This window comes from Stylophora pistillata, chromosome 11, assembly GCF_964205215.1.
Source record: "Stylophora pistillata chromosome 11, jaStyPist1.2, whole genome shotgun sequence".
NCBI lineage: Eukaryota > Metazoa > Cnidaria > Anthozoa > Scleractinia > Pocilloporidae > Stylophora > Stylophora pistillata.
Genome location: NC_142529.1, coordinates 31,062,318 through 31,084,794, shown reverse-complemented (window position 1 = coordinate 31,084,794; position 22,477 = coordinate 31,062,318). Strand labels below are relative to the sequence as shown.

General features: G+C 38.3%; 2 protein-coding genes and 1 long non-coding RNA gene across 10 annotated transcripts in view; 1 reads left to right on the top strand and 2 right to left on the bottom strand.

Moving 5' to 3' along the window:
* Positions 1-10,448, bottom strand: part of LOC148721169 (uncharacterized) — a 17,917-nt gene extending 7,469 nt beyond the window's left edge. The window contains exons 1-4 of one of the 7 annotated variants that reach the window (XR_015993466.1): positions 10,013-10,391; positions 9,338-9,534; positions 8,978-9,106; positions 7,993-8,052 (exon numbers count right to left, since the gene is read on the bottom strand). This is a non-coding gene — a long non-coding RNA (uncharacterized LOC148721169). Of the gene's footprint in view, positions 1-6,362; positions 8,053-8,977; positions 9,122-9,337; positions 9,535-10,012 lie in introns of those variants that run through there. The other 6 variants (XR_015993465.1, XR_015993467.1, XR_015993464.1 and 3 more) reach the window with 6 other exon arrangements.
* A 465-nt stretch (positions 10,449-10,913) lies between these two features.
* On the top strand, positions 10,914-16,311 carry LOC111336330 (uncharacterized). Of its 2 annotated transcripts, none has more exons than XM_022942407.2 (2): positions 10,914-11,053; positions 14,563-15,207. In XM_022942407.2, exons 1-2 carry the CDS (start codon positions 10,990-10,992, stop codon positions 15,030-15,032), a joined length of 534 nt encoding a protein of 177 aa, XP_022798142.2. In that variant the 5' UTR covers positions 10,914-10,989; the 3' UTR covers positions 15,033-15,207. The 2 variants fall into 2 exon arrangements, with proteins under 2 accessions (XP_022798142.2, XP_088595686.1); XM_088739560.1 differs by lacking the exon at positions 14,563-15,207 and adding an exon at positions 15,636-16,311 and having other exon boundaries at positions 10,927-11,053.
* On the bottom strand, positions 16,035-18,802 carry LOC111336331 (cilia- and flagella-associated protein 144). Its single transcript, XM_022942408.2, has 4 exons — positions 18,576-18,802; positions 18,418-18,477; positions 17,461-17,564; positions 16,035-16,711 (listed from the first exon to the last, which is right to left on the bottom strand). The coding sequence occupies exons 1-4, from the start codon at positions 18,721-18,723 to the stop codon at positions 16,598-16,600; spliced, it is 426 nt and encodes a 141-aa protein (XP_022798143.1). The 5' UTR covers positions 18,724-18,802; the 3' UTR covers positions 16,035-16,597.
* Positions 18,803-22,477: the final 3,675 nt, after the last annotated feature.

Here is a 22,477-nt window from a genome sequence, read left to right as displayed (position 1 = left end):
CAGTTTGGCTTTAGACGTGCAAGATCTACCGCTTTAGCTCTAACGCAGTTTACCGATGAAGTGCTAAATAATATGGATAAAGGTTTAGTAAATGGTGTAGTTTTTATTGATCTGAAGAAAGCCTTCGACACCGTTGACCATGTCATTTTACTCGGGAAGCTCAAATCTCTAGGATTACGCAGCAAGAATCTTGAGTGGTTCCATTCCTACTTATCCTCTCGTTACCAGAAGACTGTGATTGGTCAAGCCTCTTCTCCTGCGCGGAAGGTTTCCGTTGGTGTTCCTCAGGGGTCTATTCTCGGTCCATTACTATTTGCCATTTACATCAACGATCTACCCAAGGTCCTTCGGAACACTACGGTCACCTTATTCGCTGATGACACTGCTATCTACTGCTCTTCTCAATCAGCCCGTGACCTACAGACCATGTTGAATCAGGATCTGGACAGGCTAGCTCAGTGGCTCTACGAGCATAAACTTACATTAAATATCTCGAAGTCTAAATTCATGCTCATTGGCGGTCCAAGGAAACTTAACACCTTAGAAGAATTCACATTGATAATCAAGGAGAAGGAGTTAGACAGAGTCAATTCGTTCAAGTATCTGGGCGTAATTATCAATGAGAATCTGACTTGGACTGATCACGTGGATTACATTAAGACCAAAGTGTCTCAGAGGCTTGGCGTTTTACAGAGAATAAAACATCTTATGCCAAGAAATACAAGGAAACTCTTTGTAAAAGCCATGGTGCTGCCAATCCTTGATTATGCTGATGTGACTTGGGGGGATAAATCCAACACCACTCTGATGAACAAGATCCAATTACTCCAGAATAAAGCAGCTAAATTAATTTTAGATATGCCAAAGCATTCATCAGCAACAGAAGCTCTTGATCTACTTGGTTGGGATACATTGGAAAAAAGACGAAGATCTCATCGTCTATTTTTGGTTTTTAAGTCCTTGAATGGACTAATTGATTGGAATTTTAATTTTAATCATTTTAAAGACATGCATGATTATAACACTCGTTTTAATAACAACATTTGTAAACCACAATCAAAGCGTACATGGGGTCAGCATCGGTTTGTTTGTCATGCAGTAGATGACTGGAACGCTCTCCCAGACGGCATTAGGAACATTTCCGATTTTTCAGTTTTTAGACGTCTTGTTAAAAATATGTAGTCTCTTCTATTGATTATGCCCTTTTATCCTTTTCTTGATAACCATATTATATTTTCTGTTATCCTTACGTTAGATTTATGCAGGGCCTCACTGAAAACCACACTTTGTGACGTGGGCTCCCTGTCAAAAGATCTTACTTATTATTATTATTATTATAGAGCATAATTTTAAAATTCTTAGCAGGCATGTATTGTTAACCCTGCCATATCAATTACATTTCATTGACTCATTGACTAAGAATAGCGTCTACTGTGTTATACCTCATTTTTCAAAGCCTCCCGACATATGTAAATGATGTGGACGGGTATTCTGAAGTTGTTCCGATTCCTCGTTGGAAACAGCCATAGATCTTCAAAATTCATGCGACCTGAACAAAGCAACCGCGTCCGCGCTCTTGAAATTTGCTCGGTTTAAACGCAGGAACTAACTGGATCGATCGAAGTTTGACTCGTGCACAAACGATGTTATAATATGAGTCAGCAGTTGACTTACCCAGTATTCCTGCAACGGGAGATGAACTGCAACCACAAGTGCGGTCCGAAGCGTTGGTCCTCAAAGGCGGCAAAGTGAACAGAGAGGCATTTGGCCTGCGCATGCGCGAGTGGCATTAGCTGAACGCCATTTGTTGAGTTTGCGACGCGTTTCTGCGAGGTTTCAACTGGACAATCGACACCTTTTTGTAATATTTTTTGAAGATGAATGAAGGAGTATGACAAGTTCACCAACATTTCTAACTATGTGGATATTCATGGTGTTTAATGGCTCTTCGGTTGAGGATATTTTAATGATGAAAGTGCGAACAAAACGCGAAAAAATCCCCAAAACTTGAAGTTTGAGATGGCTTACTTTGGTTTGCGAAACGAAACGAAACGAAAAGGAAAATCTATAGTTTGCGAAATGAAAAATCTGTAGTTTGCGAAATGAAAAGTCTGTAGTTTGCGAAATGTAAAATCTGTAGTTTGCGAAATGGAAAATCTGTAGTTTGCGAAATGAAATTTCCCTGTCAAAATTAAATTCTGGCGGAAGACTATCCTGGCGATCACCTTTGCATACATTTGCTAGGTAAGAGACCCTTGCGTTACATTTTCTAACAGGTCAGGGGAGTCTAACTTTTGGTTGAGCCATCATGGGTCGAGGGTCTTATGTCGAAGTCGAGGGTATTTAGTCGAGCGTCCCTTTTTTGTTTTTCTTTTTCGCAGCCTAGGCGAGGAATTTCATTTCGCAAACTACAGATTTTCCATTTCGCAAACTACAGACTTTCCATTTCGCAAACTACAGATTTTTCATTTCGCAAACTACAGTTATTCCATTTCGTTTCGCAAACTACAGTAAGCCCTGCATATTTTTCAGTTACTTTTTAGTGAGGATAATTTTGCAAAGTACATCACAGCCTTGTACTATTTCAATAAATCAATGTAATTCAAAAAATGTTATACATTCAAGAAAAACAGTTACTATCAGTAGTGCATATACATTTGCGAATATGCATGTAACATTCTTTTGTCCATTTGCGGTTTGATACTAATTTATAAATTCACAGCCGTAGCGTATTACTAGCTGTAATTACAATAAAGCTGTAATTCCAAACATCAAACTATCTGCCTGGACTCTACAGAATCAACACTGAGAACCCTCAAACTTTTTAAGATATTGAACGTGCCTGGATAGCCCAAGTAGATTACCGTATTTGTTCGCCTATAAGCCGAGCGATTTTTCCAACAAATCAAACTGAGAACAGGTAAATTCTCGCCAAGGAAGGGGGTTCGGCTTATAGCCGTGTATTTTCGCCAAAAAATATTTAAGGGTGCTTAACAAGATTCGAAATTCGATGTTTATTCGACTGTCAGCCGAGCGATTATCAACAAACACAAATTTCCGAGATCACGAAGGGTAGGTACATGTAAATCATTGTTGGTTCTGCTCGACGGAAGCTCGAATCGCATAGGAGTTTCATCCATATTGAACAGCCTGGAGAGCGAATGGCCATACCGCTGCCAAAGTGCGATCACGAACTGATGGAACTGGATGATCTTTTCTTCCAGATCTTGTGGGAGTCGCTGGGCCAGGGTTGTCCTAGTGCGAAGGCTGATGGAATGGCGCTTTTTCCATCTCTGGTAGCAACCCAGTGAGGCTTTGAAGTCTGGATCACTGCTCAACTCCTTCGCCTTTAGCCGTAGAATTAATCCGCTTACAGCAATTCCTGTAAAAGATAACAGAGATCAATTGTTTGACTTGTTTTGACGACATGAAAAACTGGCCAATCAGAAGCGGTCATTCCCACGGTTTGTGTAAACATTGCAACACGATCTGACAGATATCAGTTGATCGAAGCTTTTCATTGTTTTAAAGAAGCGAAAGACCTACCTTGACTCCCCTGCTCTGAAAACCAGTCCAGTAGTGTTTGATCCAATTCAGGATACTTTGGCGAAAGGCAGCCCATCGTCTTTCGCTTTGCTGACATTTTAAGCTCACCATAAAACAGGTTCGCTTAATCTTTTCGCCAGCGACGCACCATCGATTCACTGATTCCGTAATCTCTAGCGATGTCTGAGTTGTTCTCGACGGCCTCTGCTTCAGCAACGACTTTTAGTTTGAACGCTAAGTTGTATGAAGAACGACGAACTTTCGGCATGATGATCGATTACGATAACTTTGAAAGAGAGCGATTGTTTGAGACAGGATTCTGAACTCAGGTGAATGTTTTGTTATGTCACGCATGGTTCTATTTATTTACACATTAAATTCAACTTATCTGTGATTTGTTGTTACTTTCAATTAAACGACCAATAACAACTGAGTAAATAACCTACTTTTTGGTTACATGTTTCCCGAGGGGGAAGCTCCTTTTGTTTTCGGTTTATGTTAATTCATCTCAGTTAACGACACGCGTGGAGTACTTTGCAATTATTAGGTCTCGGCTTATAGCCGAATGTTTTGTGTTTATTTTTTATTTCAATGCAAAGCTGCTGACATGAAGAAGTTTAGGGTCTCGGCTTATAGCCGAGATCGGCTTATAGGCGAATAAATACGGTAGATACCGATAAGTGACCCTTCTGTCTAAAATGGTTCAAGAAGCTAGGACAACGTTCTTTTTGACCTGCGGGTAGTCCCTTTCTACCCAAGTGGCCTAATGACCCAGTTTCTGTAGCTGAACAAACAAAATCGAGTCCCAGACGATAGTTTTCCAAAGATTTAAAAATCGGTGTTAAACAATCTCCTAACGCAGGGTATACAGGTTATCACTTTCAATCATTTTCCAATTATTTGAAAATGGAGTACTTAAAACAGGCCCTTTTTGCACATTTTATTCCAAACCCTAAACCCAGGAAACTCGCAAAATCGACCCCGTTTTTTGTCGCTATTTTCTAGATATCTGAAAATTGGGGTCACCAAACCAGTTTGTTAGTGCGGGGTGTATGGGTAATCACTGGCAACTCCCGAAATCGACCCCGTTTTTTGTTGTTAGTTTCTAGATATCTGAAGTTGGGGTACTTAACCGGTGTGTTAGTGCGGAGTGTATGGATAATGACTGGAAACTCCTGAAATCAACCCCGTTTTTTGTTGCTATTTTCTTGATATCTGAAAATGGAGGTCATTAACCGGTGTTTTAGTGCGAGGTGTATGAGTAATCACTGGAAACTCCCGAAATCGACCCTGTTTTATGTTGTTATTTTCAACTGAAATATCTGAAAATTCGGTCCAGAGCATTAAATCGGAGTGTATAGCTTATCACTCAGGAAACTCGCGAAATCGACCCCGTTTTTTGTTGCTATTTTCTACATATCTGAAAATTGGGTCACTAAGCCAGAGTGTTGGTGCGGGGTGTATGGGTAATCACTGGCAACTCCCAAAATCGACCCCATTTTTTGTTGCTATTTTCTACATATCTGAAAATTGGGTCACTAAGCCAGAGTGTTGGTGGGGGGTGTATGGGTAATCACTGGCAACTCCCAAAATCGACCCCATTTTTTGTTCCTAGTATCTAGATATCTGAAGTTGGGGTCCTTAACCGGTGTGTTAGTGCGGAGTGTATGGATAATGACTGGAAACTTCTGAACTCCACCCTGTTTTTCGTTATTTTCTAGATGTGTGAAAATTGGGGTCATTCACCGGTGTTTTGGTGGGGGGTATAGGTAATCACTGGAAACTTCGCGAGAACGACCCCGTTTTCAGCTATTTTCTAATTTTCGGAAAATTGGGGTCATTAACCGGCCTGTTAGTGCGGGGTGTACAGGTAATCACTGGAACCTCGCGAAATCAACCTCATTTTTCTGTTTATATTTTCTAAATATATGAAATTTGGGAGTAGCCGGTGGCCCACTCAACCCTGTTTTATTAGTCATTTTCTTGGCTCTTCACCCACCCTATATCTAAAGTTATGTCCTGTGTTTGCAACGACGACTCAGTATCAGACTGGCGTATTTATGACATAATACATTGCAGTTATTAACTATACACGTTGGATGATGGCTGTCGCCATACGATTTCTGAGCGTGGCATCCAAAATTTCACAGCTGAATTTTAAAAGGAGGTCCCATTCAGACCTGCCAAGTGTTCCATCTTTGAAAACAAGCGACAAGCTCAAAATCGGTGCAACGTAAAATACCTCATCAAAAAAGTCATGAACAACTGTATGATTGACAGTTATCACACAATCTTTACAATCTATCCAAAAAAGAAAAAAATATTTAATGCTACTATAAATAATCTCCCTAGCAAGTGTAGTTAGCTTCGTAACTGTAAAATCAGAGTTGATTGTTCAGCTCAAACTAAGGTCAAAGCTATTAGTGTCCATCAGTGATTTGCCTTTCTCTTTTCTCCGAATGCACGACTGCTCGCACATTGAATATAATTAATTCCATACAGTACAATTCAACTTTTTTTAAAAAAAGCAGATATTAACTATCAGTAAAGAAATAATAAGAAGAAACCAAGGAAATTTTCCCTCAAAGGTGATTTGTATTAATTAACCGACAATATTTTATAGTTGTGAAATAATTTGCAACGAATCACCAAATTCAAAGCGACTTTACTATGGGTACATTTCATAAGAATAGAAACCATATAAGTTGGGTCCTGGTGAAGTACACTTAATATACTGAGATGAAACTTGTTCAGTGGAGAGCATTAAAGATAAATGATGTGTTGTTTTAATCCTATACGTGACACGTCCGCAGTAACAATTTAATTTAATTTTTTAATATACTCAATTTCAATTATACAGGTCTTAACATAATATACAAATTAAAGATAAATTAATGATTATTAAAAAAAATAAAAAATTTACAAGATCTGAATAATTAGGTCAGTTTATACAGAATTCAAAGATTCCTCATAAGAATAAACTGCCTCAATGAAGGGAAAAAAATTTTTACGTACAATATAGTAGCTCAAATAGCATAATTAACATGACAATAATTATTAATTAATTATAAAAATCTATCCTTATTTCCAGTAAATTTGTTTTGATAAAATTCATTAATACTGTTCTTAAATGATGAGAAAGATTCAATCATTCTAATGTGTAGTGGAAGACAATTCCACAGGTCTACAATATGATTAAAAAAAGAAAACTTAAAAACATCAGTTCCAAAAAGGCCTTTCCCCAGTGTAACCTCACTATTTCTGATGTTATATTTAGACGTCTTAAAATTTACACATGACAAAACATTAAAATCAATGTAACCTTTAAGGCATTTAAAGGAAAAGCAAATAACAGCAAAGGAAAAAGCAATTCCTCGAAAATGAACTATAGAGTTAACATTCAAAAGTATGCTTAAAGGGTTACATGACTTTCATTAACAAAAATACTTTCTGGCTCCAGCATAATACTGTTGGTCTTGGCATTTCAATCAAGAGTGTATTCTCTTAGGCTAATTATTATCACTTAGGTTCTAGAATCAATATTGGGTCATTCTCTTCACTTAGATTATACTATTTAACATTTTATTGTAATGTAGCTAAATTGATCGATGATTTCATTTCCATTGATTGGTCTAATGTGGCATGATCTGAATGAACAGTCGCATTTTGGTTATACCTCTATGGAATTAAATTGACCTAACTTTGATACAGCAATCTGGCCTGATTTCGAACCAGATGGAGGGTTTTTAAAGTTAATTTATCAGTGAAATGTTCAGCAAATTAATTTAATTAATTTTAATTAATCAAATTTGTGACTGCAAAAAATACCTTAAATTTACTTACAGTAAATTATTACCCTAAGACTTCCTTCAGAGCTCAACTAAGGCAGATGATGGAACTTTAGACAACTTTCACTCATGACAATTCTGCTCGCTACTTACAAATGTTTGCATATCTAAGTAAAAAATTAGTATTGAATTTTGGTTTTGAGTTGGCGTCAGTAGAAAAACAACAAATTATTCATAACATTCTAGCAAAAGCTATGTCTTCAAGGAAGTAATTACTGTAGCTGTTTTGGTCCTTAATTGAGCCCTTTTTACACAGTACACAATCCTTGTTGACTAAGTGTAACTAAAATAACAGAGCAAATGGCCCCTGGTAAACAAAATGGCTCCCCAGAATCCAAATTTGCACAACACTAAAAGTAAAGAGGGCCATGGGCAGTGCAGATAATGTTCTTTCCCAGTACTTGATCATTATTTAAAACATCACTGTAATTAATTGTTTCTTAACTAAACCAGAAAAATTCTATTTCTGAAATAACTCATACATGCATTAAACTAAAATTTACATTCCTTTAGTACATTCCATTTGTAACTCAAACCACTAGTTACATACAAAACGTAGTTGTTTAATGATAACTTCTGCAGTTTTTTAAATACTTACTGTATTTCTTGTTGAAAAGGTCTTGCACATGAGCAATAGTAAATTGCTGATGATTTGCACCTATAAAACAGAAAGTAAACAAAAGACTTAATATGTAAACAAGATATGAATGGCAGCTACATGTAAGTTTCACATGAGGATTCTATTAAATGGCCCATACACTTCTTTGTGGTTCAACTTACATACATGTACCTTAATTTTGAAAAAGTCACAACACCTACAACATTAATGTTTAAAAACTCTGGAGTACTTGAAAATAAATTATTCTTGGTATCAAAACCAGTCCCTATCAAATAGGATTTTGTACTGTAGTCCCATGAGATGCAACCCCTCACTGAAATTCCTTGTCTCAGACTCTAAGGTAGATGGCAAGATTGTTATATAGGTGACTTAATCAAGACATTATCCTGTTTGCTAAGATCACAGCAGTGTCTGCATCTTGATCTTACTTATTAACATCATCTTTGATGCAGCTCTTGAAGACATGCTCCCTTCCTTGAAACAAAGTGCCAAATTGTGCCGTTCATTTTTCATAGTTCTTAGCTTCCATTAATGGGCACTTCATGAGGTCCACCAACACCCACAAAAAGGATGTTTTATGTTCCAGTTCTCCCATAAAATGGCAAACCTTAATCAGTGAATGAAATATCTGCAGTGCTCTGTTTGTAAGGGTAACTCATATAGGGTAATTGCTTTATTAAAATCTTAATGAAGGCAAGGGCAATCAAACACTAGAAAATATACACAATGTACACCATAAAACAAGAGAGAGGCAAGACTGGGGAGGAAAAGGGTTGATTAAGAACCTGTCATCTATTATATGGCCACAATCCACAAATAGGATATTGGCTGCAGATGCCATCTTTGGTTTAAAATGCAAAACAGTACACTCGATTCCATATTCTTAACCTCGCTCAAAGTGAATAATTATGGTGAACTTGTCACATAAAATTTCACTGTTTGAAAGCAAATATTGTCTTCTTACCAAAATATTCTCGAAATTTTATGCTCATCCCTTGATTAGTTGCAAGAAATGCTGTTCCAGCCCTAGATGCAAGGTTGTACACTTCACCACTGATATCCAGATATAATGTGGATGTCTGACAACCCAAATCTTCAAGAACCAGGATTTATACATGCAATAAAATAAGGCAATTAAAAAGGTTATATTATCTTCAGTCTTAATTATTAAGATATAGGTCTAACCCGAAAACACTTCTTTTAAATCCCCTAAGGAAATGCTCAATATGAATCATTCATAATTACCGTTAGTATTATTAATGTTTTTTGAAGATAGGCAACTTAACTCTATCAGGGTGAACATACACAGCTGTATTAATAGTACCTCTTCCAAAAGTTTCTTTCTGTGTCTATCAATTAGTTTTCTTTTCTGCTCCTCCGTGAGTTCTGATACTTTGACATTTAATTCTTTATGAACTTTTGCAGAATCCACAAACTTTTTTTTCTTCATGTCACTTCTTTCTCGCCACTTTTCAGATGCTTTCTTATTCTTCTGTTGGTAGGTAAGACCTTTACATTCATCTGCAACTCAGTAAAAGAACATATATGATTCATGAAAAATATATGACCTAGTGCACTAATAACTGTTCACCATAACTGATTATGATTATTCTCTTTGAAAACGTAGGATCGGTGTGACTCGCAGGGTTTTTAATCTAGGATTTCATCTCAACTCAACCATATTTTATAGCGAAATTCAAACAAATTTTACCCCCCAAAAAGCTTCGATATTCGCAGTGCGTTCCTAGATGAAGAAAAAAATGAAAACAATTCCCGCACAATTGAGGAAAACAGTTGTTCAGAATGAGCTCGATCACCTTTTAACTACATTTAACGTATTTTTGTACGTAAATATTTTCATCGTTAAACGTTTCATAAAATGAAGTTCGCCATACGTTTCACTGATTGCTAGAAAGTCCAGTTAAAAAGAATGTTTAAAAACCAGCTGCTTGTCCCTGCTCAGTATTGAAATGATCCGATGGAGCTGCGTTCATCGTACCTGAATCATCTTTGCAATGGAAAGCATGTCCTCTCTGTTTGCTTCTCGAACTCCGAAATGTGACTTGAGGATTATGAAATGAGAATTTAACAACGGAATGTTGAGGGGTTGGCAGGCTTTGTCCTCCATCAGTTAGTTTTGTTCTCTTCCCGAACGACGTCCAGCGAACGTGTTCTTCTAAAGCAGTAGCTCCGCAAGGTTCATGGTGATATTCTTAGAGAGAGAAGAAGAGTTTTTTCGTATAGTGCAAGCATATGTGACGTAGACAGCTCGTCAATTCTTGTCGAGTTGATTTTTCTCGGCCCTCTTCGTGTCAGCCCGAGGACCTATGTGCGCCTCGTCGAATCAGTTCCGGGAGGATCTCTCGTGACATAGTGTTAATACCGCCGACCAAAGGACTTCATACCTCACTGGCTCATAAAGTATGACAAAGTACTTCTTGTCGATTAAAATAAAATGTTGGGAGCTCATGTTACAAGGTATGAACGCTTGGGGGGGGGGGGGGGGGGGGTGAGGGGGTTGCGGATAATTTTGGGTCGAGTATTACGTAATATGTAACTCGTATATTTAACCGTCGTGTTTTCAAAATGTTAAATGACTAGACCTGGTCTCTGTTTATAAAGTTAACTCCCTATGAACCGGATGAGGTTTGGATCCTCGTAATGGACTTGACACAAATATTAAACATTATTGTTTGCTTACAGATTAAGTTTACAAAATCTGTCAAAGAAAGAATGATATGAGTTCACTAGATTTCTTGCTATCTTAATAAAGTATTGATGCCAATGTATTTGGACAAGTATCGGAAATAACACACAGCCTTAAGCAAAATATTTGGCCTTTCCCGCTTTCGTATAATGACGTCATTATGTCACATGACCGCTCTCTTGACGAGTTGTAACGGAGCGCTATTCTAGCAAGTGCACTATTCTAGCAAGTGCACTTATCACACGGTAGCTCTCAAACAAGCGACCAGAATGTCCCTCGCGACACTCCTCTCCATGTTCTGTCTGATTTGTTTCCTTCCACAACAAGCCAACGGTATGTTTCTATTCCTATAACGCTTTTTGTTTAATGGGTGGACCCATATTAGGGTATTTTTTCGGCTTTAAGCCTGCAGCTTGACAAACTTTCAACGAAATTTATATCAGAAACACGTTCACACTCCCGTAAATTCAAGCGGACTTCAACCCAGCTTTGTTCAAGTCATTCTCAGGCTGTGTAACGAAGTTATTGCCTTGTGGCGCACAGTTTAGGTAGGCATAGGGAACAAATAAAGTTAGATTTGGTTTTTCATCTGGAACACGAAAAAGCTACAAATTGTTCAATAAGGTGATCTTATTAAATTACAAAAATCGTTGTTACTGAGAAACACTTAGAAGCGCAAATTAAATAGGGGTTGGAGTTTTTTTCGATGCAGTTAACTTTAAATGTAAGGAAATCAAATTGAAAACAGCGAAGATCTAGATCCGAAGATGAAAAAGATGCTGAGATAACGAAATTCATTCCCTTCAGTGCAGTTTGAATTGAGGTTTTCTTTTTTTAAATAAAAAATGAATTGAAAAAAATGGACCATCTTATGCGCTTTTTATTTTAGCATAGATTTCCTCTCTTTTACGTGTACAATCACGAAACCTGAAATCCCAAAAAAGCCACTGGTCGAAAAGTGTTTGTACAGACGCAGTCAACATTTGACATGGAAAGACAAACTCAAGCGGTGCAGAATTTATTTCCTTTTGTAATTGCCTACTCTTTGGATACTTTATGAACTTTAGAAGTGCTTCATTCAACTTAATTTCCTTTTTCCGGCCGTTAGCTGATTCTGTGTTTAACAAATGCATTACACGAATTGTGAATTGCGATTTCAACGCGATGCGGCAAATTGCCTCAGGCTAACTAACTCAAAGTGAATGAGTGACTTTTTTCCAGTGTGTTTAAGCAGGTGTGGGGTGCTGATGTATAAACAGCTAAAGGAATAAAAAAAGGCAATGCTTCATGTAGTGATGGGAATTGTTGCTTTTATTGTTGATCATAAATCTTTACCCACTCTTTATTGACAAAATTAAATGTTACTCATAAATGAGATTGATTATACTGGATAACGGAGTTTGGTTTTCTGAGCTCGCCTAATGAGAAAATTCACTGTTTTGTTTGATTCTGTCGATTATTAGGCATGACAGCTCCGTCATATGGCTGACACAGGTGTCACTAGTGACAATAATTGATTTCCACCAAGTTTACGACTTCTGAAAAAGCATTCGCGGTAGTGCCTTCATTCTAAATTTCACTTGCGTGTCCTGAGGAAAGTACAGATGTTAACTGATATTTCGTGTGTGACTCTGGGTTGCAAACTATGGTGTTTGTGGCATGAAGGGACTCTCTCTTTACTTCACGGGATTGTTACCCTTTCCCATGTCTCCCCTACAAAATTAGATCTTGTGACCTACTGTCAAACTAAGAGCAAAACCCAAAACCATAGACGTCACTTCCGTTCACTACTCGTGCTTAGATTACCCACTATTCATATGGAGACCGCTGAATCGCCATCCACCAGTTCTCGTACAATGTTCATTACCTATAGATGAGGGTCCCAATAAGTTCGGGATCCGGGACTGAGCTTATTTGAAGGCCGAGATCCGGGAAATTAGACTGAGAAGGAAGCAAGATGTGGGATTGTTATTATAAAGGGCACACGGGAATTGGCGATTTTCAGGGGCAGAATTCAGGAAATAATCACTTAAATGAACCGAGAACCGTTGTCGAGAATTTATAACGAAATTGATCTACGCGCTTCTCTTCTCCCCACATACGCGAAAGTGAAAAGCGATCTCCAAAAACGCCTGCATGGGAGGCTGAAAAAAACCGCAGGAAGGTTTGTTGTGACAGTTTTATTGCGCTGTTTTCATTGCGACCCTTTGATGATATCTGGACGTTCTGAGCCTTGCCCTGTCCTGTAATAGTGACCTTTGATTTCTTGGTGACTGACCAATTTACCTATATCAGAGAGAGATTTAGAGGAGTGAACCGGTCAGCCTCGGACGAGTAGCATGAAAAACAGCCTGAGCAGTCAACAAGACGAAGAAGAAGTTAGGGATATTAGAGTACGATTATCCAAGCAGTGATGAAAAATCGCAAGGGTCACTTCCCGGACCACGAGACCGCATGTTATGATACTGACATTCCATGTTTGGAGTGAGAGGCTGATTTTCTCCTCGGAAGATGGTCTCTCGATACGGAAGAAGTATTCACTTCGACAGCAGAATTTTTCTCTATTTCCCTTGTTGTGAAACTATCGGATTGTACGGTCCCCTTTAGTTATGTTATGCACGTTTCGACCTTGTTGTTCGTTTCGTTAGTACTGACTCTTCTTTCCGTGATCGAAGTTAAACGGAAGGAACAGGGACTGCGCAGAGGGAGGGGGCTGGGGCTTAAGCCTCTCAACTTTTTTTTGAAAACAACTTGTTCTGCTAGGCATATCTGCACCCCCTAACCTTGTTGGCTGAAGCTTATGCATTTGTTTTTAATTAGCCCCCCTACTAAAATATTTGCTGCGCAGGCCCTGTGGAATTCATTACCGTGAGCGTACGTTATTTGTGCAAAAATTTGGAAACTTCTAAAATTAACGATATTATCGTTTTGGTAAAAAGAGATGAAATTTCGCCTAACGGTGAGCAAAGAATACAACAGATCAATCCTGGTCGAGAAAAGTATCACCTACCAAAAGGGCTCTTTTGATTAAGGCAATGGACTAAGAAAATCATATACGATCGGGATCGGGATTGGCCGGTATAATCTGTCGGGATTACAGGATTGAGAGAACATTTTAGTCGGGATCGCGGGATTGGAGAACCCTTTTGGGGACCCTCATAAATCTGAAACATAAGTTTTTTGGCATGCACTGTTGGATAAAATGAGTTTTTTCTTCTTCTACCTGTTATTTCTAATGCAAACAAATCTTCAAATATTAGAGATAATTATGCTTCATATGGTTTTTATAAGATTGAATTCACCTCTGAATAATTAATATACTGACAGCCCTTCTTTTTTGTGGATAACTTTAGACTTTGCGGTTAGTTCCTTGTTATTTAGAACTTTTTAAGCTGCGTTACCTCTCTTTTCAGATGCATGTTTCATTAGGTACACATATTTGCTCAGTTCCATTTTGCATAAAGGTAAATTGCCATTCACACGGGAAAAACCATGTCCTACCTAATGCAGCTTGATAGCTTCCGGTCAGGTACTCTTTGCGTCAGTCCCAACTACTGTGAGCACTCTCAAATGGACGATCAGATACCAAGATCTACTGCGTGCATGTGTTTCTTTACTAATAGGCACTTTTGCTATATAGCTTTGAATGGCTTAGTTGAAACAGTTATTCCTTAAGTTCACCCATGGTCTTCTCTTAAGGTTAACTCCGCCGCCATTGATGATGAACGTTGCAAAAGTTTTGTGTGACTTGTGTTCAGTTGTCAATGAGTAAACTAATCACGTTAACATCTCTCAGTTTATGTGCCACAATGTAAATGGACTCTGCTTTCCTTTCCCTGCAGGCCAGCAGATATGGCAGCAAATCAACTTAGTCCCAGTCTGCTTTTATGCCTCGGGACAAAAACCCGGCGAATTCCACTATTTCGGTGATGGAAGGCTTGTTGCTGCAATCAAACTTGTTTATCGCACTGGGCTTGTAAGATGTGAAAAGAATACCGCTTATAATAGTCGCTGGGGTTGCTATCACCATAGTGGTTACGTGAATTACCCGCTAAATGTCGTGATAACAGATCGACATAATAACATACTATTTCCTCTGGAGAAGTTCATTAAAAATGCCGGCCTTTGGTACTATCTTCCATTTACTGACGCTCTTCATTCCGATGAACTTGTGTTCACAAACTATGAGAGCCCATTTTACCTCCCGAAGGGTGCGACTATGAAAATCTGGTACGGAGAGGACTTGCGAAAATGGCGTAACCATGACAACGGTGGAAGGGTCTGTGTGGATGTATACGGACACCTACAGTGAATACGAGCATCTTTGAACACTTGATTTGTGCTTCAAATGTCAAACTTTTAAATTTTCTGTTGAAACTGAGAAATTTAATCAAGCGACACAAAAGTCAAGATTTCAAGTTGAATGATTAACTATAATGTAGCCAAAGCATGTAAGGAGTCAATAAAATTCAGCACAAACCGTAGAACATCTACTGTCATGAAAACGATATCGTGAAGTTGTTAAAGTAGCTTCACTGAATTTAAGGAAGCTGTATGGAGTTGTATGTAATATGGAGATATTTACACTTCTGAATTAACACTGCTAAGCTATTTGCTTTGGGTAAACGTGTATTACATGATGGCTGCGGAAAATTCAATTCGATAATTCGCCGTTTTTTTTAAGGAACATGAATTAGAGAGCCACGTAGAAGGAAAAAGTAGACGAGGAAATGAGGGAAAAGTTGGATACCGCTCAACGGGAGCGAAACCTCAAATTTTGAAGTTACTGCAGTTAGATGTATCTCTTTGAATTTTCAATTCTTTTTCCTAGTTGGTTATCATTTTACTTTTCTGGCCTTTTTCCCCTTCATTGTACCCGTTAAACGATTTCTTTTTTTCGCATTTCCACACGCAGCGACCAAAGATAACCCAGTTGCTCTTTGGGCTAAGATCAATCAGAATCCTGTGTGTTTCCACGCAAAAGGGCGACGCCCTGGAATGTTTCATTACCTGGGTGAGGGCAAGTTAGTTGGTGCAATGAAACTTGTCTTTGTTCGAGGCTCTGTAAGGTGTACTAATGATCCTAAATTCAGCAGTCGATGGGGTTGCTACCGTCATCCCGATAACGCCAGGTATCCTCTGAACGTTGTGGTCACAGATGCGGACGACCATGTTATCTACCCCATCGAGAAATACATCATGAAGACAGGCCTATGGTATTACTTGCCTTTCACAGACGCTAAGAGCTCTAATCAACTGGTGTACACCGACTATGCCAATCCCTTTTATCTAGAAAAGTACACAATGATGAAGATTTGGTATGGAGAGGATTTAATGAATTATGATAATCATGACAATAGAGGCAGAGTGTGTGTGCATGTGTGGGTGCACCTTATGTAAAGAAAAAAATTATTTATGAATGTCTTGACTGTGACACTCAGTTACAATAAACTAAATAGCAAGAAAGAATATAGCCAATCAGATTACAGGATTTGCTTTGAACTGCAGTAATGTCTGCCAAAATACACTTATTAATAACAGTAGTTTCAACTTATGTATTTCAATAATTACATTTTATTAGCTTAAGTTACCCATTTATGCTATACTTAAGTTAAGCTGGTGACTGTTTTGAATATCTAATTTAATAAGCCTGTTAAAGATCAGAAGTCTCTCAGGAAGCACTAGTTAAAATGAACACTTACTTTAAGTTAAAATCAAACCACCAATAGCCAACTTGTATTTTTTTACTAATGACAAGCAATTTCTAATTTAATACTTTGCAGATAACAAATATCCACATTATCACAGGCACAGGAGCTAAAAAGAAGTATAAAATTTCAAAATTTCAAATTTCAAAGATAGATTATACAGTAGCATTCAGCTTTGATTAATTTCTGTCTGTTCTTTCACCATCCATTTCTTGTCCATAAACTTAGTGATTTCAGAATTAACTATTGGATGATCCAGTCTGTCTTTCCACAACCTGTCAATCTGAACAGAGACAGATAACTCATGATCACTATTCTACCACCACACAGGTCAATATTGTTTATTTTAACATAACCAAAGTAAAGCGAGTGCTCTGATTGGTCAATTTAGCGTCCCCCATTTGCCCATGGGTGTACGCTGCTGATGTGAGCAAATGCAAAGACTATTTTTCTGCGTGCGCTTGTTTTTTCTGGTCGCGTAAGATTTGTTAAATAAAAGGGAACTCTTTAGCTACAATGTAACAATGTTATGTTATAAAACAAATGGCAAACACCACAGCATACACTATTGAGTTATGGATGCACTTGGGAGGTTTGCTAAGCACTCAAGAAGCTAGAGTCGCTCTCGGCTATCACCTCGAGCGACTCTTACGCTTCTTTTGTGCTTAGCAACCTCCCGCGTGCATCCATAACTCAATAGTGTACACTGTGGTGTTTACCATTTGTTAAATTTGCCCAGATTTTTTTGGGATGATCCACAAGTTTGGCATAAGATGTGACATTGATTTGGCATCATAACACAGACACACAATTACGTTTCTGTGCAGCACCAAAGAAAGAAAAATTTGTTGCAAACCAAGCAAAGTGAGAAGAGCTACCTTGCCAAAAAGCTTATCAAACCCCCTAACTTAAGCTCTAGAGGGAAAGGACCAAATCTGTTATTTTTATGTTATCTTGATGTGGTTTTAGACACATGTCAATCACTAAATCATTTCTACATAAAAGATCATCATAAATAAGTTAGCAACTAACCAGTGGTTCTGTATTCCATCCAACCTCCTGAGCTGATGTTTGTGGGAATTTGAATTTCTTAACTGGTGTTTCATTAGACTTTTTGATGACCTCTAGGAAATTGTCTGAAGGTATATAAGATAACAATATCATGCCGTGAAGCTTCACATTGCATTTCTATCATGATGTCAATTAATAGAGATTTGCTTTCAACCTAAATGAGGTCAAATGACCCTCTTACTGGCTCTTGTCTAGATGGTAAGTACCTTTGTATTGCAAATTCAGTACTTTGCATGTTAAAAGAGCTGAAATTTACTTGAAAACATTTACGGTACCTTAAAGATTAATTTTTCTCATGATTCTGGAAATAAAATGATAATCAGCACTGTCCTGGATTCTTAACAGAGTCACATGAATGTTTGGAAAAACGGCATGGGGAAAGAGTACCATATAACCCCATACATTAATTATGCATTCAGACTAGTAGACTTTGTTTTTAAAGTTTTGTCGTGAAAGACAAAGAAGTGGAATGCATAATTAATGCATGGGGTTATATGGTACTCTTGCCCGGCATGGTATTCTACCGGTTTTAATAGATATCCACATGAAATTGAAATATGTTTTTCTCAAAAAATGTAATTCCTGGCCTTGCTGTCCTAAGCTAGGATTAAAAATGTAACGTTGCCATCTATTTAGCTTTACGTTTTCACACTAGTTTTGTAATTGTGCATTAGTTTCTTATTAACAGAAAAATTGAAATTGGACGGATCTAGAGAATAACGCGTACATGTACATCTACAGTGGGTTAATAATCTATATTTTTGTTTGAAAATACGAAGTTACTCTACAATTCATCATGCTGCATACAAGGTCATCTCGGTACAGTGAACAGCAAGGTCTGTGTTATCTGCTGTTCTTCTAGACTAGTAGACAATACTGGGGTGCATGCACACGAATTAAAACCAACATTTCACCTACCATCTTCTTCTCCATCTGCTGAATCGTGGACAGAATTCGGTTTTCCAGTAAGCGTATACACTTAAAGAAAAACAATTAAGTTTAAAAACATTTTATCGCAAACAAGGGAACCTTGGAAAACAAAGTTACTAGTTGGTATTCCTGATCGAATTGCTTACTTTTCTTAAACGGGTTTATGCTGTAGTTGGTGTATAATTTGTGATTTTTCTGCTCCTTCTGGATTGTTTCGCACAAAATGGCATTTTGATGAACATAATTTACTTCAGCATTTCCTTTGGATCCCATTGTTTTGCTTTTGTTTGCCATTTAGTTCCCTCAGCCGCACACTTCTCGCTGACTTGACCAACAAACTCAACTAAATCCAAAATGGCGTCAGTTTCTTCTTATCCGTAGTCATGGAAACCTAACTAGGTTCAAGCTTCACGCGGCGAGTGATCACTGAGTAAGACCGGGACGTTTAAAACTATAACACCAAAAAAAATCACATTTCCTTGCCGACTTCTCAAAATCATGCCAACAATTTATCACTATGATTTTCCCTCCTATTTAATGGAAAGTAACAGCCTGGAATATTATTTTTTAGTAAAACCGATTCGTTGCAAGTGGATATAGTGATTGTTCGTGTGTTATTCTAAATCAAATGCTAGTTGGACAGATCAATAAGTCTTCTACTCTGGTCAGATTCTCTTTTTCGTCGGTAATGCCTTCTTACTGACCTGAAAACGTCCGGTCAAAGGTGGATTATTTTAGACTTTCTATGATTGCTGAGATATTGTAGCTTGTGTTCCGCTGTCGTTAACCTTAGCTAGCCAACAGCCATCAAAAGTTAACTTCCTCAATCCAATATGCTTTTTTGCTGCAGCAGCAGATCTGTCCCTAGAGGCCACTTACAAGTCATCAATAATGACCATCTAGCCGTTAAGTTCTTTTCTAAAATAGTGTACCGCTATGTTGTAATACCAAACTTTATTGAACTATAGAAAACAAACTGTTCAACGACACACTAGAACCGAACCGAACACGACACTGAAGTAACTATATCAATCTCGTCCCAGACTACTGCGGACAATTATTACAATAGTAATAGAAGTATGATGCACGATCCTCGCAGTGGAGAGCGCTATTTATGCAATAGCGAAAAGCAGACCTGAAAAAAATCAGGCCTGTACGGGATTCGAACCACTGACCTATGAATACTAGTGCAGCAGATACTAGTGCAGCGCTCTACCAATTGAGCTAACAAGCCAACTGGGAGCCATCCTCGGAGACCCAGGGGCTCTTCTGCCCTAACTTGAAATCGACTCACAGCCCCTGGGTCTCCGAGGATGACTGGGAGCAAACCGTTAAGTTGATTCGTAATAAACCCGTGATGATAAATATATGAACTTCATATATTCACTGTATAGTAATATAAAATGTTCACTGAATTATTCGTATCACGTACGCCAGTTGTGTGAAGCACAGAGGACGCTTTTTCTAATCCTTTTTTATGACTTTAAAATGTGTAGTTATAAAGAAATATATATATACAGTTTTGGTCGAGAGCAAAAACAAACCTATAATCTAACAGCAGCGTCAAATAGTATTTTTTAGCGAGTCGTCGAAAAGTTCCTTCTAGCAGCCTGGAAAATTAAACAGAGGATGAATTTTCATTTATCTGTTTGATGGCCGGTTAAGTTTGCATCGAGTCATGGGATAGTAACGAACTTACCAAAGTTCAGATGCTGAGAATGCATAGTGCAGCTACCCAACCAAAGTCCACTTCATGGAAAATTACACCAAGAGTCGATGAAGAGCTGATCAAGTTAAAAAAGGGTAACCCTCGCGTCGCATTAGTGCTTCACAAAGCAAAGATGCATCGGCCAATACTGTATATTTCTTCAAGGACCTCTTTGAAAAGTTGCGTGGACAGCGAAAAACAACTGGCCGTTCCAGGGCTTATTCAGAATTCTCAGATACAGACAGTGCAACCCAAAAAAGTCAACAAGATTAACTGCAGGGTAGAAATATAGTGTCTTCTGAGGCGAAAAGCACCAGGAAATCGGGAAACAAACCCCAAGCACTTTCTCGCGAACAAATTTCATTAATTCTGAATCATTATATTAAATTTGAAAAAATTGCGTTGTTCGTGCCAATTAGAAAAGAATGCTACCACCGTTTGCGACAGATATAAACCTGATCCATCACCGGAGAAAAGTGAGAATCATCAGAGCAGTAAACTAATGACACTATTAACTGTCAATATCATGACAACCATGGGAAAGTGATTCACTTCAAACAGCTAACGATAATAGTCAGCCATCCGGCCAAAAGAGTTTTATGGAGAGCGGTGACAAACGAGTCAGAGAAATTGAAATTTCTCGTCTTGTTTCACTGCAACAGGATAATAACGCGCGTAGACATGAACAAATGAAAATATGTATGGATGATGATTGTACAGTCCAACACAAAAATCACAAAATACACAGACCAGGAAGGATAACATATTCTCACACACTGCGCGAAGGTGAGCTCTATGTTAGCGGACTTTCTGGAATACTTCTGGTAAGTTCAAAAATGCCTTCCAATCATTGCTCGCCTGTCACCTTCCTCCTGTAAAAAGGCAATATAAGATTAAGAGGATAGAAAGCGTGGACTTTTCAGTTTTCGAAACAGGTCCAGTGATGTCCCTAACGAAAACGGATTGTCATCTTTGTACCGAGTGTAGAAAAACATTGTAAAATCTAACAAGAGTATATGGCGCTGACAACGAATCAAAAAACTTGATCCATCTTAAATACAGATTGAAACTAAAAGAACGTCAGATCTTGGAATAGGAAAAACGGTTTTGATAAACCTTCTGGACAGAGTGCAAGACTTGATAACCACAAAAAAATTTTCTCTTGAGCAAAAAGGAGATCTTAGTACTTACTAGTCAGGTTGAAGAATCAATAGTACCCAAGTTGTACCTTTCCCATCAATCTATGGCCACTGTGGTTTGTAAACAAAAGATGAGAAAACCATGAGTCTAGGAGAGTGTTCAAAACAACGGTGCCACAAGCTGGTAAAAATTGAGAGAAGCTCTGCTGAGGAAGAACATTTGAAAAATTTAGCTAAACAAGGATCATCATGTTCAACTGACAAAGCTGTGTGATTTTTCAGGTGCTCTACCCCCTCTGAGATGTGATTTGCGCTGAGCTGTGATTTGCGCGTCATAGCCTCCCCACTTCGGGCTTTTTCTCCCTATTGCTGTGACTTCGCAAAAAGTGCGATGCTTTGGAGTAGGATTCTGAACTCCAGAGGACAAAACAGGTGCAAAATACAAAAAGTGAGGGTTAAGAGATCATAAGTAGGAAACTGAATACATAAAAAGTAATCTACCCATGACAAGAGTATCTTGTTTAGATCTTCAATAATGCACTGAAACTGAGAGATAGAAATTGGATGCTTTTATCAGTCCTTGTAAAACGACGACAGAAATCTGTTATTGACTCAGTTAAGAGATCCCGCTCACGCGGATGATTGACAGGCGTGTAACACAGCGGATTTTACCATACAGGAAGAAACAGTAAGTGATAGAGAGGTCCCGAAAAGTAAGAATATTCGAATACAGACTTTGAAAAAAAGTTAAGGATTAAAATGAATATGTAAAAATAACTCATTATTTTCTATTTCGTTTTTGGGAAGAGGGATGTGCGATAGCTGATCGAGTTGGCCCCCAGCCCCAATTTACGGCTGATCTAAAATTTTGCCCATTTTACGGCTAAACGTTTTATATCATTTCAAACTCACGTCTTGAGAAAAGGCGAAAGATTACTTCATGAAAGCCTCACGCGTTGTGTGATGTGATGGAATAATAAATAAATAAATAAGTAAATAAATACGTAAATTGAAGCTCCCCCTGAGGGGCTTTTCAGTCACAATGTAAACTAAGTGCTTAAAAATCCCCACTGGCAGGTGGCAGACCGGTGGGCTATTTACAGAGCGCAGCCGATGAGTGAACTAGGGGACACCGAGAACAAATTCAGTGAGTGGCAGGGTGGAGGATTTGAACCCAGGACACCGGATAACAAGTCCAGCA